This window comes from Papilio polytes, unplaced genomic scaffold (assembly GCF_000836215.1).
Source record: "Papilio polytes unplaced genomic scaffold, Ppol_1.0 DF824158.1, whole genome shotgun sequence".
In the NCBI taxonomy this organism is placed as follows: Eukaryota; Metazoa; Arthropoda; class Insecta; order Lepidoptera; family Papilionidae; genus Papilio; species Papilio polytes.
The window spans coordinates 303,466-321,005 of NW_013525046.1; the positions used below are offsets into that span (position 1 = coordinate 303,466).

General features: G+C 34.2%; 2 protein-coding genes across 2 annotated transcripts in view; one reads left to right on the forward strand and one right to left on the reverse strand.

The window, feature by feature from the left end:
• The window catches only part of LOC106111469 (ubiquitin carboxyl-terminal hydrolase 32), a 37,945-nt gene extending 23,284 nt beyond the window's left edge, over positions 1 to 14,661 (reverse strand). The window contains exons 1-6 of the mRNA XM_013293587.1: positions 14,439 to 14,661; positions 14,132 to 14,366; positions 11,813 to 12,131; positions 6,953 to 7,181; positions 1,579 to 1,883; positions 696 to 873 (exon numbers count right to left, since the gene is read on the reverse strand). Coding sequence (XP_013149041.1) covers positions 696 to 873; positions 1,579 to 1,883; positions 6,953 to 7,181; positions 11,813 to 12,131; positions 14,132 to 14,366; positions 14,439 to 14,496 — 1,324 coding nt within the window. The 5' untranslated portion in view covers positions 14,497 to 14,661. The remainder of the gene's footprint in view (positions 1 to 695; positions 874 to 1,578; positions 1,884 to 6,952; positions 7,182 to 11,812; positions 12,132 to 14,131; positions 14,367 to 14,438) is intronic.
• A 512-nt stretch (positions 14,662 to 15,173) lies between these two features.
• On the forward strand, positions 15,174 to 17,166 carry LOC106111567 (BRCA1-associated protein homolog 2-like). Its single transcript, XM_013293695.1, has 3 exons — positions 15,174 to 15,477; positions 16,009 to 16,246; positions 16,996 to 17,166. Exons 1-3 carry the CDS (start codon positions 15,399 to 15,401, stop codon positions 17,162 to 17,164), a joined length of 486 nt encoding a protein of 161 aa, XP_013149149.1. The 5' UTR covers positions 15,174 to 15,398; the 3' UTR covers positions 17,165 to 17,166.
• The last annotated feature ends 374 nt before the right edge of the window (positions 17,167 to 17,540 follow it).

The following is a 17,540-nucleotide window of genomic DNA, read 5'->3' on the forward strand; positions in this document are numbered from 1 at the left end:
TTATATCCATCTCTGTTATTCTCTATTAAGAAAAGAGATAGCAATAGTATTTGTGTACAAATGAATCGACATTTATCCACGGTTACGTGAGTCTGTATGCTGTAGAAACCAACGGTTACTTAATATATCGCTTTATTTCCTAATAAAACTTTATTATTAATATAAATGCGAAATTTTAGTTGGATGGATGTTTGTAGCCTAAACGACTGAAAATGGCGTTAAAAATGGCGGGAAACCGCGCCATATTGGTATCAAATCGCTCACGTTATCTGCGCGGGCGGACGCACTTGACACCGATACCTTCGCCTTGTTTCGCGCGCTACTTAAATAATTCTTTTTATGATATTTGCATACATCTCTTATGAAAGTTAAATTTACAAAACAATGAACTATAGATATGTTGATTCATTACGTTTGAATTTTGCAGACAGATACGAAAATCTGTTATTAACAATTTGCAATGGCTATAGAAAGTAATGATTTAAAAAAAAATGTATTGTATAGTTAAATGCATGGGTGTGGCCAGCCCATAACAATGATAGTGGGGGGGGGGGGCTAGTAGCAATTTTTTTTTATTCCAAAGAGAACATTTATCAACATGTTCAATTTTTTTATCCAGCTTAGTTTTTTAATTTTCCCCTTTGGCAAAGACCATAATGCATCTAAATATTGCTATAGAGTATTTAAATACTGACCGATGTCCCTCTCGTGATGTCTACACTGTGGTCGTAGACCAAGCACCACATGGCATACATCGAACACCAACTCCAGTAGTGGGGTGAGCAGTCGTTCAGCACGCTCCACCGCCCACATGAGGAACTCTTCAGCAGTCAGCGCCGCGTCTGATGCGATAAGACTTTCGCAATCCGAATCCTGGTAAAACGACATTATATTTATCGATATATATTTACACACTACTTTGTAGCGTAGGATGTCAACAATCACAGTACATTTTTGAATAATTCTTTTTTTAATAAAAACGCCTACACTTTCGACACGCTTTAGGCCAAATATTTTCACGCTATTAAACTTTGGTAGTAAATAATTTGGAAAAATCGTCATGCGTGTAAGGGACAAAAACTACAAGTCGACAACATTATTATGGTAACGGTTATTTTGAAATTGCAATGGAGATTGACAAATGTAAACAATAAAATAACGATTTTATAATTTTATGCAGGGACAGCACGGGAACAGTTCGTAGTTCTTATACCTATAGTCAATCTTTAGTACAACTTTGTACGTTATCAATAAATACAGAAGGCACAATTGGCAATCAAGTGTTGCGGGATCTCGGACAGATTAAATGATACGGTCCCCGATGACGTCACTACGCTACGTCAATCAGATATTGCATTATCAATGTCTTTACCTTCGTTTTAACTCTAAATGATAAGTGTTGTTAAAAGAAATTTCTAGATTTTATAACAATTTTGTATAAAGCAATTAAATTTCAACATAATCCAATGAGTATTGACAATAAAAAAAAAGAGTTTGTTCGTTTGAATACGAAAAACTATAACCCTGATATTGGGCAAAAAACTGAAAACCACAGGATATTATAATCTAAAAACTGACCTCTTTAATATCGACCAATTCCTCTTCTATTTTCCCGGATTCGTCAACTGAAATATTAGGTCCTAGTTGAAATATTGGCTTGCTTCCATTCTTCGGCAGGCTCACCAGTTTATCTCTCAAGTTTAGTAGCACTACTTCTGGATCAAAGCTTTTATCGGCTTCTGATTCATCTGATGGTGTGGATGCTCGTGAGTTCTGCTGCTTGAGGGACTCATTGGCTACCGTGCAGAGTATCCCCACCATATCGATTAGTTCCTTCTTGTTTAAAACCCCATCCCGATCTAGGTCGAAGATTTTGAAGCAAACTACGATAAAGAAAATCAAATGATAGTAATAGTGATACTAATATTATGAATGCAAATGTTTAGATTGATAGATAGATGTTTGTTAGAGTTTGTAACCTAAACAGCTGAACGGATTTCGATGTATTTGGTATAGATGTAGAGGATAGTCTGGAAGAACACATAGGCTACTCACTTTTGTTTCTTTTTTAATTCCAAGCAGACGGAGTAGCGGGCGTAAGCTAATGTAGCAATATCACTTTGTATAATGTTTCTTATAATCAACTAGCTTTTGCCCGCGACTCAATCCGCATGTAAATAAACATTTAATTACTTCTATTATGCTAAATTTCAGCGAGATCCGTGACCCGTTCTGGAGATACATAGTAACAAACATCCATCCATCTAAACTTTCGCATTTATATAAGTAAGATAATTCTGGAAGCAAAGAATATTTCTACTATGTAAAGAATACTTATATGTATTCTTGATATTTGTGTACAATTCAAAAAAGGTATCTAATGCCAGTTATTTTGTATTTTCCATATACATTCAGATTACGTATATTGTCACAATTTAAGGGAATACCAGCCACAAACTGAACGTTTTGCTACATTTCATCATTCATTGTTTTAATAAGCGCAACAAAAACAGATTACATTTAAATCAAAGTTACATTTTAGTCACATTTTTACAATAAAGGCGGGAATACACGTGTCTGCAAAATGAGACAGTAGATTACATGCCAGTTTAAAAAACAACACTGTCGTTTTCTCCCTCAATTCGCATGCTTATAACTGTCACTGGGTTTCCGAAGTTGTCATTTATTTTATCATAACCTAGTGATTCATTAGTGTTAGGTTAACCTAAGTTACAAATGAGTAACACTCATGTTACTTAACTCAGAAACGTCTAAAATTAATCGAACTAATAACGCTAACGAATGGTTAAAAGTGTCTGGTAAACTGACCATAAGTCGGGTAAAGCCGTAGCTACTGGTATGCGTGTATCTGGCAAGTGCCAATAGCTTGCATGAAAGTGTACTAACTGCTAGCATATGTTTTCTCAGTTTCCACTGTTATAACATCCAAGCAAATTCTATCTCTATTATAGAGATAAAAGTATATTTTAACGTGAATATTTCAACCGTGTAAAAACACAATTAGAAGATCTAAATAATCCTACTCGCCAGTATATGTAATGTAACATCTAAATACTATAATAAATTATATTAAGAGCGCGGATATTTTTGATTAAGGCACAACTGTTGGTTACATTTTGATTCCCATGAATCAAAGTGCGCACACTCGATTTTTAGTTGTGCAACTAAACAGTTGAATTGGATGCGAAACAATCGACAATCGCACAACAGTGTGCGATAGTTTAGTCAAAGGTGTGCGCTCTTAGAAGATCTAAATAATTACATTCGCATCTACTGCAGGAGAACCAGGTGCAGGAGCCAAGGCTCATGAAATGTATATTTTTAAGAGTAAAATAATAAAGTATTTATTTATTTAATACGAGCCGTTGCCCGCGATTTCGTCCGCGAGGTATTAGAAAACATACAACTTATATAAATTACAAAAAGCTACGTATCCCTCGGGAACCTGACATTGCTCTGGGATGAAGCTTATCTCATGTGTACTCTAGATTATGTTTTCTATCTGTGCCAAATATCAATAAGATATGTTGAACCGTTGCAGAATGATCGAGTGGACATTAAAAAACTAAATTAATGAATCCCACGGGAACCGTAACTATGCCCGGGATAAAAAGTAGTCTATGTCTTCTTCCAGACTATGCTCTAAACCTGTGCCAAATTTCATGGAGATCCGTTCAGCCGTTTAGGCTACAAACGCTAACAAACATCCATCCATCTAAACTTTCGCATTTATAACATTAGTAAGAAGTAAGAAGTAAGATTTCTATTATATCTACATATAACTTTAAATACCGTAGTAAAATATATTTACTATTCAATCGTAAACGTTCAGTTATCGGTGTATAAGCAAATACAATAGTAAAAAACGACCCTCACAAGGTCGCACGTCCACTGGAAACCGAACTTCCGACATCTCCACGATAATAGAAACCAATCGTAAATAGCATCAATAGTTAATAAAAAAACAAAGATATCAACTTTGAAGTCTTAATTACAATTACATCTCAAGGTTAAACTGTTGTTTTAATTATCGATTGGATCAAAACGGCTTCAATTAAAAAGTTAACTACACCTAACATTTCAACTTTTAACAAATTTATCTTTAACTGAGGGTCGGCACAGTATGTGCTGCTCTTCCATACATCTCTATTAGCCGTCATATCTGAATACACTCCTTTCTTAAGCATATCCTCTTTCACACAATCCATCCATACTTTCTTCGGTCTTTCTCTACCTTTGTAGCCATCCATATACAATCTTAACACTTTCTGGTTTATGCCCCCATCGTCTCGTCGCATAACATATTAACAAGCAATAAATCATAAGTTTTTTATTTGGATCAGACCACTTTAAATTGAATTCCAACCAGCCAGTTTCAACAGCTGAACTGTTTAGTCAAAACGTAGGCAGAGGACTTTGTGATGTAGTAGGTACATGAATATAAGTAGTAACTAGTCTGTAAGTACCCAGCATTATGTACAATTCATCAGTCTGATTATACCCCTCGAACTTACGCATGTCTTTTATTTCGTACACCACAGACTTTACTGACATTAATCCAATAATCGTCATCAACCTCGCTACCAGCGCCCTAGGCAACGGCTTTCCTCTTTTCAGCACTTTTTGGGGCGAATAAAAATTGGGTTATCGAGTCTTTGATAGTTTGTTTATTCTTAATGCTAAGTTATGGACGATACTACCTCAGCAGACAAAGTCGTAAAATCTTTAGTAATTTTAAGTAAGGGCAATTCCCTTAGTGTCCATATATTTAATAAGCTAACTTTGGTCCTTACTAAATGTTTTGGAAAAAAACCCTTGACAGTCTTTGCAAATACATCACCCGCTTATGTCTCCACGGAGGAGCTCAGAGCCTACCCTAAGTAAGAGATGACTAGGTCATAGTCAACAACGCTGGCAAAGTGCGGGTTGGTTGACACACATCTTTGAATTTCTACGCCGATATGTGCAGGTTGCATCACAATGCTTATCTTAACGTAAGAAAATCGGGTAAATTATGTACATACGAATTTCGAAAATCGAAAATCGCATTGGTACATGCCAGGATTCGAACCCAAGACCTGTAAATTACAAGTCAAGTGCTTAAACCACTGAGCCACTGACAAATCTTTGCAAATACGCTTTTTTCCTATTCTATCTACTGATAAATAACTATGCCAGTTTGATTATACTACTTAAGAAAAACAAAAAACGTAACATAATTCGTCATTGAATTAATTTTAACCTTGACAGTGTAATTTATCTCTTAACATTCGCAATGAAGTCATACTCCATAATGTTCGAAACGATCTTTCTTCACGACGGAATAATTATGTAAATATGTATTTAGCACTTACTAAGATACAAATAAATAAAAAACGACTACCAAAAGGCTAAAATTTACACTAGATATTAGGCATGTTGGTAGAGCCCGCTTTAACATCTTCGCACCAATGGGCCGGCTCGCCCGGTGTATACGACAACACAGAAAACAGGCGTGAAGTGGAAGCAATACCGCGTTTCGTTTGACGAGTGTGGTACCGGAGGCCTAATTTTAGTCCCTTTCTCTTTCCACCCTTTTCTTAAGAGGAAAGGATGGGAATGAAAAGTGGATTTGACGGTGGAGGAGAACCATAGAAAAGGGAAATATCCTCTTTATTGTTGTCTCCTCCTCCGTCAATCAAGGATAGGCAACGCATCTGCGCTTGCGGATGTTTATGAGCAGCGGTTGTTTTTATTTGTGTTCCACACAACTGTTGTGCGATTGTCGACTGCTTCAACTGTTTAGTTGCACAACTAAAAATCGAGTAGTGTGTACTTCCATATCAGCTCATAGGAATCAAAGCGTTGTGCGATAGTTTAGTTGCAAGTGTGCGCACACTCTAATTATTTTTTTTTCGCAAGAGATAGTTTATTTACATTATGCCAAGATTACAAATTATAGTAAACTCTCAGCTAATTGATGGTACTGAAAATAGCTCTTTAAAAGACTATATATCCAGTCATCCAGATTGAATCCAAGGGGTCTACGAGCTGTAGGTGATCCAGGAAATTTCTAAAAATGACGGCTCGTTAGGTGCAGACATGAACGTGAACTAACATGTGTTGAATTTAAAACTTAAAACATGTAATAAAATTTAATCTTAGCAAAAATTGGTTTTTCTACGAAACCATTTAAGTTTTGAAAGGGACCTCTGATTAAAATGAAACTGCTACTATTTGTATAACAATTAGCGGTCACAATCCGTGGTAGTCGCGTGTCATACAAACGACATAACACAAATATAGATAAGCGATAAGATAACATAACATTGTCCAATTTATGCTTTCTAACTAAATTCGAATAAATTATTAATCGTGTCGATTATAAATGCATTATTGTTTTACAAGGGTATTTGTTGATAACACTTTTGGATCCTTTGAAATATTATATACAGGATGTCCGGAAACATGTTTCAAAACCACTGTACAGTTAGCTTCAAAAATATGTATATAACCTTTGGTAATAAATATACGCAATCATTCAGGATGTTCGGAAATATATGTTTCAAAATCACTGTACAGTTATCTTCATATATGCACATACTCTTCGGTAGCAAAAATATTCAGTATCCGTATGCTTCCAAACATGAATAGATGTTATTGACGTAACACGTGGAATACGTTACCTATTGTTTTTAAAGCTTTGTAAATGTATACATATTTATGCAGCTGACTGTACTTTTTGAGATTTGAATATAAGTTTTATTTAAAGGTCCACTGCGGCAGTCAACTAACTTACTGATATTATAAATGCGAAAGTTTAGATAAATGAGTTTAAACGAAAAACGAATCTCGCTGAAACACAGTCTGGTAGAACATATGGAATTAAAAAAAATTAAGTCCATGCAGACAGTGCCACGGACGACAGCTAGTTTCCAAAACACATACTTACACTTGAGTCTCTCAGTGCGAGGTCCCCTACAAGCTGCGCTCAAACCACAGCAGAGTTCTTTAAAGTCGACATGTCCGTCTCTATTTTCATCAAGTGCGCGGAGAACGCCGGGCAGCGCGGCGGCGGGCAGGGGCGGGGTCAGCAGCGCACGGAGTCCCGCCCCGTCTAGCTGCCCGCTCGACGCATTGCTTCGTAGAGACCAGAAACATTTTTCTAGCTCGATTATGTCCTGCAAAAAGCATAGAGTTACAGAATCACGTAAGTTTTATCGGTAAGCTAGAGGAAATGTGGATAGAATAATACTTAACAAGCTTTCGGCCACTATCCGCGTGTATATTAAAAAACCAAAAGTAAGCCTATATATTCCTCTAGATTATCCTCTACATCTATACCAAATTTCATCGAGATCGATTCACATTTAGGTTACAAACTCTAACAAACATGTATCCACCTAAACTTTCGCATTTATAATATTAGTAACATTTATTTTCTAGTATTATGGTAGAACGGGCGACCGACCAGGGTTGCAGTTAGGGCGCTGTAGTACTTTCGCCCAAGACGCTGTTAACACTAAAACCGGCCCGGGACACAATGTTATATTCTTATATCTCAGTATTCACAATAAATAATGTAAGATTTACATAAATATCTATGAAAACAACAAAAAGTTAGAGATTCTTGTGACCGCGAATAGATTTTCATAATAATGTAAATAGTAAAGTATACCTGTGTTATAACATCTAAACTATAAACATTATGCGACGGTTTTTCCTTCTTTTACCAATTATATATCACTTTGCCGTGATAAGAGACAATTAAGAACCAATTCTGAGTACAGGCGGAGTGCTTGACTTCGTAATTGTTTTAAATTGCTGGCGACATTCAATTTAAAAGGGGTTCGATTAGACATTCCATGTTATCGCTTGCTTTATAATGTTTTATTTATATTATTACCGCATGTAGTCATCATCATGCACTTGCCTTTATCCCTTACGGAGGGTCGGCACAGATGTGCTGCTCTTCCATAAATCTCTATCAGCCGTCATATCTGAATCATGACTGCATGTAGTGATAACACTAAGTAAAATATTTTAATGAAAACATTTAACATTACATCACCAGCCCACTAAGAGGCTCTGAGCCTACCCTAAGGACTGACTAGGCCATAGTCAACCATGCTGACCCACTGCGGGTACTATTTTAAAGTAAAAAAAAAAGAAAAAACGCGAAAGATGGCGTTATCTAGCGTTAAGAAATTCATACACTGCGCAGTTGTAATTTTTTCTGTATCACATTTTTTTTATTTACACGTCCGATAAGATCGTCTATCTGTCCGTCCTTGCGTGTCACATGCGTCCTGCCAAGCTGATAGAAACTCGCGTGATAACTGACTTTTTATACGTAAAGGTGATTTCGTCCTAGCCAATACATATGGTAAGAGCACACACCTTCAACTAAACTATCGCACAACTGTTGTCTATCGATTGTCAACTGTTTAGTTGCACAACTAAAAATACAGTAGTGTGCGCACCTCTATATAAGTTGAAGGAACCAAAGCAAGACTAGTGCACGCGCACCAATCATAAAGTGCATGATATAAAATACTTTTCAATACTACATGCGTAAACATACTTTGTTATGTAGGGTTAGAACTAGCGTTTTAATAATATTTTTTAATAAAAAACTGCCATAGTTTCCAAACGTATATTTTCATATTTAAATCGTCAATGGATGTCATGACATTTTTGAGTGACCACGTTTTTAACCGTAACTGCGTATTATCTTATATTATAAATGTAAAAGTTTGGATGGATGGATGTTTGTTAGAGTCTGTAGCCTAAACTGCTAAACGGATCTCGATGAAATTGGCACAGAAGCACAACATAGTCTGGAAGAACACATTGGCTACTTTCTTTTGTTTTTTTTATAATTTGACGTGGACGGAGTCGTGGGCGAAAGCTATTTTTATATAATTGAAAAGAGAACTTAATACAAAATCCATACACATAAAACACGCTTTAGACTATGTTCATTTTTAACTATGGGTAAATAATAAAAAACTCATTTTGTTAGTAAAAAGCCTTATTGTTAAGCCCTAACGTTTCAACCAATAGAAGCTATGGTTACGATTATTCATTATTTACGTTCCCCTAGAGTACGGCCACTCCGATATAATACTAAAATGACAATAGACCATTGTGAGACGCAATTTGCTTGGACAATCACCTAATGGACACTAATACTGATTCATTCTAATCCTTAATGTTTTAGGCTATCTAATATTACTAATATTATAAATGCGAAAGTTTAGATGGATGAATGGAATGTCTATTAGTTAGCTGAACCATCTTAATTACATTTAGTATAGATGTAAAGGATAACCTGGAAGAACACATAGGCTAGTTACTTTTTTTAATTCCACGCGGACAGAGTCGCACGTGAAAGATAGTCATTAATATTTTAAGATATAGAATTTTACATGTCATTCTGTAAGAAAACAGTGATTTCTGTACAGGTTGTTTTCGCTATTTTAATTATGCTCCTAGCTGACGCACCTAATGTTGCTATTTTACTAGGCTAATCGGGACTTCGTAAGCCCAGAACAAAAAATGTAGTCAATTTACTCCCGCATACGTTAGCGCATTTACGGACCGACAATAGTTTTTTTTTTTTTAAATTGGACTTAACATAAATGATGTACGCGAAATGTTATTTAGTATGAAAGTTACAACCTTAGTGGCCATTTAAGTGCGACAGTAAGTTTACTAAATTAAGACTTTACGGCACCATTAGCGCCCGATATGAATCAGAGAACGAGAATCAAAGCAATTAAAGAACAGTACCAAAACAGGAAAATCTCTCCTTATCTATGAAGAATCTATTTAAAAATGTGATTGCCCAATCATATAAAATTCCCCTAATCATTGGTATGCAAACTTGTAGTGTTACTTTAACTTATACTTTGTTTTTCCTTGAGGAAATACGGTATCAAAAACATAATTGTGTACCTGGATTTTACCTCAAAACCACAACATGGCCTCCAATCATATACTTATATCTATTAATCCATGTTGAAAAAAAGGAAAAAATGCCAGAAAAAAAGTAAATTAAATGAATGCATAAGAACGTGCTGAAACGAAACTATCGCACAACTATTATGTCTCGCTTATATGGAGGTGCGCACACTACTCGATTTTTAGTTGTGCAACTAAACTGTTGTAATTCGAAACAAACTGCGAAACGCACAAAGTTTTGCGATTGTCGATTGTTTCGCAGCAATATTAAACTTAGGGGGTAAATATTTTGGATAAAATCCCTAATGGGGGAAAGAGACCATAAGTTGCTGCCAACATCAAGAAAGCAAGATTGTCAAGCTTTGTGTCATTACATTTTGACATTTGCAATTGACAATTTGACACATGTAAACAATAAAAATCGCACGGGAACAGCTAGTCGTTTAATAAAAATAAAATATCCTTTATTTCAATTCTGCACCAAAGTTATAATAAAATAAGAGTTTAAAATTTAAAATAGAAAATTATAAGTTAAATAAGGTTAAGAATAAGTTATAAGTTACTACTTTCTAAACGTTTAGTTCGTCTTAAATTCAAATACAAAACTACGAAATAAATAAATGTCTTTTCGGGTTATTGGCATTGCAAACACAATAGCATTTGTTATCAGACTCTTATCTATACAAATGTAATTACATGTAATCACACTATCAGTACACACATTTAAACTATGTTACAAGCACACAACATTGAAATGACATAAAAACATCGCAATAATTAGTCATGTTCAAATATATTGAGAAACTCTTGCTCGAGACTACATCTACGTGGAATTAATAATATTAAGGGCCCGTCCTACCAAATTGTAAATTGTCTGATAACAATCTAATGTTAAATATGTGATTGAAATATCGGATTTTGTTCCCTATTTCCCAGTGACGTCATTTTTAAGCTATCTGAGCCTCTATCAGTGGTAGGACAGGCCCTAAATATAGCTAAATAAATATTGCCATATCATTACTATAGTGTGAAAATTTTTATAATTGGTCCAGTAGTTTTTAAGTTACACTAGCTGTTCCCATGTGGCTTCATCCGCATGAAATTATAATCACTTTATTTTATTGTTTATATTTGTCAAATGTCATAGTTCAAATGACAACCTTGCTTCCTTGATGTTGGCGGCAACTTATGATCTGTGTCGCACATTAGGGTTTTTATCCAAAATATTTACCCCCTAAATTTAATGGCGTGAAAATATATAGCCTAAAGCGTGACGTGGGTGTAAGGCTTATTATCAAAGAAAGAATTATTCAAAAACATGCTGTAATTGCTGACATGTTAGTCAACAAAGAAGTGTGTGTTTATGCTTTATTATAATATATATAAGTATAGATAGATAGATATATAAATCCAAAAATTCAAATTCCTCTTTATATTATTATTAAATTATAGATGTGTTGATTGTAACATATACAAAATACTTTAAAACATAGCATTTCATGGATTAGTTAAGTAATTGGACACTATATACACTTTGTAAAGGGATGAAGCTTTATAAGTTAACTATCTACCAAATTCAACTACCCTAAGCTTAATACCTGCGTTTGTTTAATCAAGTTGATAAAAAAAACTATTAAAGAAGAAAGAAGAGCTCTATCTTATTAATATAACATTAAAGTTTCGGAGAATGGATGGATGTTTGTTAGAGTTTGCCACCGAAAGGAAAAGGATCTTGATAAAATTTGACATAGATGTAGAGCATAGTCTAGAAGAACACATAGGCTAATTACTCCCCTTTTTTTTATAAAAAAAAGTTAGTATTTACATAAAACTACAATAAACTTACCCGCTCTTCCAAATGAGTAACACCAGCCAGACTTTGATAAAAAGTTGGTGTTTCCAAATCATGTGAAATACTTCCTCGATCCGATAGCAGCCATTTCGATAGTACTGTAGCATCTTTATGTATGAGTAACCAGGATCTAAACTGCTCGAAAGTCACCCGTTCACCCAGTCCAAACAAACTGGTGAGAATGTCTGCGGACCGATGGGACTTTGACACCGGCAGGGATGTGTTCTCGATTTGTAACGCACGAGCAAAGTCACGCTTATAGATGTATGTGCCATTCTCACTTTGATTATTTACGTAGAGAGTCCAAAGGAATCTTAAACAAATAACAATTGAATTATGTTAATGCAGTACTGTTTATCTACCTAAAAAACATATTTTAATATAAGCGAAACTTGTGTATATTTTATTATTATCTATTTGTGTATATTTAGTTGTATCAATTTTATTGTGAAATTTTCAATAACAATGTTACAAAGTATTTCTGTAATGATATGTAAAAAAATGACCCTAAATTTCGTCGCGCGATTTTGAGCTAAACTATTTAACTACGTTGTAGTCTTTGACTCCAAAAATCAACCAAAAATGGGACCCACCTGCAAGCATTACCTTTCGGATAAAATAAGAATTATCAAAATCGGTCCACTAGCGGCGGAGTTATGTCGTAACGCACAAAAAAAAAACAGACAAATTGAGTACCTCCTTCTTTTGGGAAGTCGGTCAATAAAGTATTTATTTGTAGTTTTAACAGACAAACAATTTCTCATAATAGTTAACTATTATTATTCCAAAATACATATGTACAATACATTATGTAATGTAATCTAATCTAACTAATATTATAAATGTGAAAGTTTAGATGGGTGGATGTTTGTTAGAGTTTGTAGCCTAAACGGCTGAACGGATTTCGGTGAAATTTGGTACAGGTGTAGAGTATAGTATAGTAGTGTAGAGTCTGGAAGGACACATAGGCTACTCACTTTTGTTTTATTTAATTCCATGCGGAAGGAGTCGATGGCGACAGCTAGTAAATCTATAATTTTCATTAAGATAAGAGGCTAAAGACTGGTTGAATGTGGGTAACAGAGAAAGCAATTAATCACAAAGTTCTCATATCAATTACTTACTGTGACCTACACTTATATTGCACAATTGTGATTTAATAACTGTTATATACTGGAATACATAAGTAATTTAAAGGATACCAGTTCATTAATAAATAAAAAATCTTGTACCTAATAGCCATAATGTTTGCAATTAAGAGGTATCAAAGCTAACACGGTTTAGTACACATTCTTAATTTTTTAACTATGTATGACAGATTGTTAATCAATACATAGTTAGAAAAAAGATTAGAGAAAAGTTAAGATATAGTGATTTTTTAACACTGGGATCTAGAAATATACTGTTTATTAATAGTTCCTCAATATTATAATAGTAATAATAAAATATGGCCTATTTTACTCACAGATAAATTACCTTTCTAACGGTGATAGAATTTTTAAATTAAATTGTTTAAACTAACATGAGACATTACTTTAAACAATAATTTATAACCTGAGTTGAGCCATTTTTAATTTTCGTTTAAAGATTTTTTTAAATTGGCCCAGTGGTTTTTGTGTGAATCATACATACAAAAAGACAAATGTTTCCTCTTTATAACATTAGTATATAAAGAAATAGATATTGAAATAAAGCATTCTTCCTTTTATATGTCTCAATTGTTTTTTTTGAAACCAAACATTTTTTTTTAGTTTTTTAGCAATTCTAACCCTGAATAAGTATGATAGATAACATACTTTGTTATCAGTGTTGATTACATTGGTCTATTTATTAAAATAAATTTATACTATATTATTTTCAGTTCTTAAATCATAGAGTTAATATATTTTTATTGTCTATGATTAAAGAAAATGTTTTAAATTGATGTAATTGTGGGTTTTAATTGATTTTAATTTTGCATATGTAATACAGAAATTAAATATAGATCTATCAAATTATCAAAAGTCTACATTTATTGGTAACATTAGTAATTTCGGACTAAACTTTACTCCAAGTAATTTATGACTCAAGTATGATGTCATGGAATGTTGTTAGAAATTGCAACTAATGTTTTTATTTTTTTACTATTGTTTAAATTTTCAGTGTTATTGTGTTGTGTTATAGAATAACTTTTAGTTTTTACAATGTTCAATAAAAATTATTATTTACATTTATTATAGCCGTACTAGAGGTTTGGGATAGTTGTTGTTATGAATATGTTAATAAATTCGTTTTGCATGTTCTGAGGAAAAATCTAATAGGAATACATCTTACTTGATTTTCTCTTCGAGATTTCCTTTCGTTAATACGACAATTCCGCAAAGAAGGTCTCTGAATATGATCCCTCGCTTTGTACCGCCACAGGCCTGGTACATCCACTCGGCAACTTCGTAAGGTACTCCATCACACAGCACTTCATGGACGAACGCTTCCAGGCTCAAGGCCGTCCCACTTGTACCGGCACATCTCTTAAACGCTTCACGAATACGTCGTAATTCACTCTCGCTTACTGCAAACAAAACTATACTATAAAATCATACAACTTTGCAAAACAATAACGCACAATTATCACACCGCGTACCTCTCTTCGTCGCATCTTCGTAAGATATAAAACTAGGTTTTGAATCTTTCGCACCCATATTCGATAACACGTAATATTTATAACATTTTTAACGCGTAATTAACACAAAGAAACAAATATTACTACAGCTGACAGCTCACGTCGTATGATCTGTAGCCATATTGAATATTTTTATTTTTTATACGACTTCATTGCGAGCTTCTGCACTTGCCACTTGTTCTGCTTGTTCTGTCAAAACTTAACTCGCAACTCTTGTCATGGAGAACTGAAAAACACCGATCTCTATAAATGGATAAGCATAAGTCTATATGATTTGTTTCAAACTACACACGTCTGTTGATCTTTTGGATAGTTAATTCTATGTCTATTATTAGTTTTGATCCTCACCACCACTGCCAATCATAACCGCCAGCACCATAAAAGCGTTAGTTTAGTGGGCACAAACCTAAGGTTTTTAGCCTACCTATTCGTAAAGGTCAGTGCTGGAAAATTAGTCGACACAGATAACACAGAATTTAAATGACATTAAAAAAGCCAGTATTGTTTGACTTTAATACTAAAAATTGATTACCTTTCCATACAAAGTAAGTTTTATACATGGAAGTACTACTAGAATTAGTTATAGTATTATATCCATGGTTTTATAACTAACGAAGTTCATTATAATTGGTAAAATATCAAAATTGAATATCTAATGGACAAATCATACGTACAATATTTTCAAAAATTCAATGGCATTGACATAGTTGGTGTCAAATTGTTGTGACTGTCACCGTCACCTTTTGTATTCCGTCATTTGTCATAATAAAATGGTTTTACGGATAATGTAACTGCGTTTTTAAGCTAGATAATTTAAATAGAAAAAGAATTAAAATTAACTTTACATCAACTACAAGAAATTCTCTACTCGCAGCTGTAATGCTGAGGATAATTAATGAACAACATTGCATAGATTTGTAAATGTCCGTGTCATTGTGTGTTTTGCGTATTGAAATCGACGAAGATCTACCCGAAATGGGTGATAATTCATCAGAAGCAGGTTTGTTTTATTCTTACAATTGGTTTCCATAAGACATTGCTATTTATGAACAAAAACCACTAGTAACAATGTGTTAAACTCGTTTTATTATAACAAAGGACGTAACATGTATTTTTTATAGATGTTTCCGTATTTCGTAACTTTTAATCTTAAAGACATTTTTTAGTAGTTTTGATAGTTTTTATATTAATATACATTTATACTATAGTTTTATAAAAAACTAGCTTTCGTCCGCGACTCTGTCCGCGTAGAATTGTAAAAAAAAAACGAAAATAAGTCGCCTATGTGTTCTTGCAGACTATCATCTACATTTATGCCAAATTTCATAGAAATCCTTTCAGCAGTTTAGGCTACAAACTCCATCCATCCATCTAAACTTTTGCATTTATATTAGTAAGATTATTGGTTTGCTATCTTGGTTCCAGTCTCATATTTGATTGTCTTTATAACATTTTTAATGAATTACAAATAAATTAGCAATTTATCAATCACATTACATAATGCTTATGTATATTATGTTTAATACTACAGAGGGAGCTAAAGAACAAAAGAAAAAAGACCGTGGTGCTAGAGAAAGTAAGACAATAACTGTAGAAACATATGCCAGTGTGCTGGTTGGGTCTAACACTGACACTGGAATCCTGCCAACGAGCTCACGAAGATCACCACCGGAAGACAGTGTCTGTGATGATGAGGAGACAATTAATTTCTTCTGCGGTAATCCATTAGTTGAAGTGACTAAAGGAGTTCTCCATTTGTATAAAGAAAAGTACGTTTTTATGTTTTATTGAAATGAGTAACCTCAATCTTTTTAAGCTTTCTTAATATTCTCTATTTATAACAAAGCACTGTAATGAAATATTTACTGTTGGCGTCGTTTATGCCGCGCACTAACAGATGGCGCTGTGGTGAGACCATGTTGTATTAACACACGATGTTGAGAAGAATGTTTCGCCACACATATCCTCTCCGGGGCCCCGAGACTGTGTGGTTTTTTGTAGTAGTTCTCTTCGTTCGCATTGTTGTTGGCGTTTTGTACTTTTCGTTCGTTCGTTTACTTGTTCAATTTTTAAACAACATTTTGTAATACTACAAAACATTGTTTAAAAATTGAACAAGAAAAAAAAATAAAAAAAAACATACAGACGAATTGAGTACCTCCCTCTTTTGGGAAGTTGGTCAAAACAATTACTTGTTAGCCAAGCCAAGGTAATCTTTTTTTTTGTCTCATTGAATCTATCAAATTGTTTCTTTTCTTTTAATTGTTGCCAGTGTTATCTATACTAATAGATTTGAATTTTTGTATGTGTTGAAGTAACAAAAACTACTAGGCTGATTTAAAAAATTCTTTCACTATTTTTTTTTTTTCAATTTTAAAACATTAAAAAGCTATGTTATACTGTGTAACATAGGTTGAAGCCATGAGCAGCTAGTTTTTACTGAAAGAACGATATGTTTTTTTATTGTCTTTAGTTAATAAATTAGATTGAATTAACAGTTTATTTGTATTTATTTCAGTGAATTGAAAGAGGCCGAAGAGGCAAAGACACTCTGTTTACTGTCAGTACCAGGGGCATTGGGAGCACCAGATCTGCTAGCATTTGCTGCAGCCTGTCAGCAAGATATCGCACATGTTAGGGTCCTTAGAGACGGCTCACTTGACCACTATATGGCTTTACTTACGTAAGTATATATTATTAGACAACTTATTTAATTGATAGTGTCGCTTTTAACTCAGAGCAATACTTCTCGTCAAGACTTAGGATGCGCGCCAATCTATCCATACCTCTAGTGACATTTGACAGCTGTCAGCTAGGGACGTGACGTTTATGCCGATAATCTAGAGTTGCGCCAATTCTATAGCACGGTACTAATTTTATTCCTAACAGTTCGGCCATCCTGCGTTTACTTCGTCCTCGAAGGAATACTCAACCTCGCCGCACGATACGTCGTTCTATCGGCCCCGAGGAGATGATGCACCTCGACCAATTGCAAGCCTCGTAACCAATGTATAGTCCTGTAAGCAGATTATAACCCCGAAAGCAATCATGAGCGCGAAGGCT

Coding starts and splice junctions, on each gene's coding strand:
- LOC106111567 (XM_013293695.1), top strand. CDS start 15,399: ATGTCCGTGTCATTGTGTGTTTTGCGTATTGAAATCGACGAAGATCTA. Junction 15,478..16,008: donor TGATAATTCATCAGAAGCAG/GTTTGTTTTATT, acceptor TTAATACTACAG/AGGGAGCTAAAGAACAAAAG. Junction 16,247..16,995: donor CTCCATTTGTATAAAGAAAA/GTACGTTTTTAT, acceptor TATTTATTTCAG/TGAATTGAAAGAGGCCGAAG.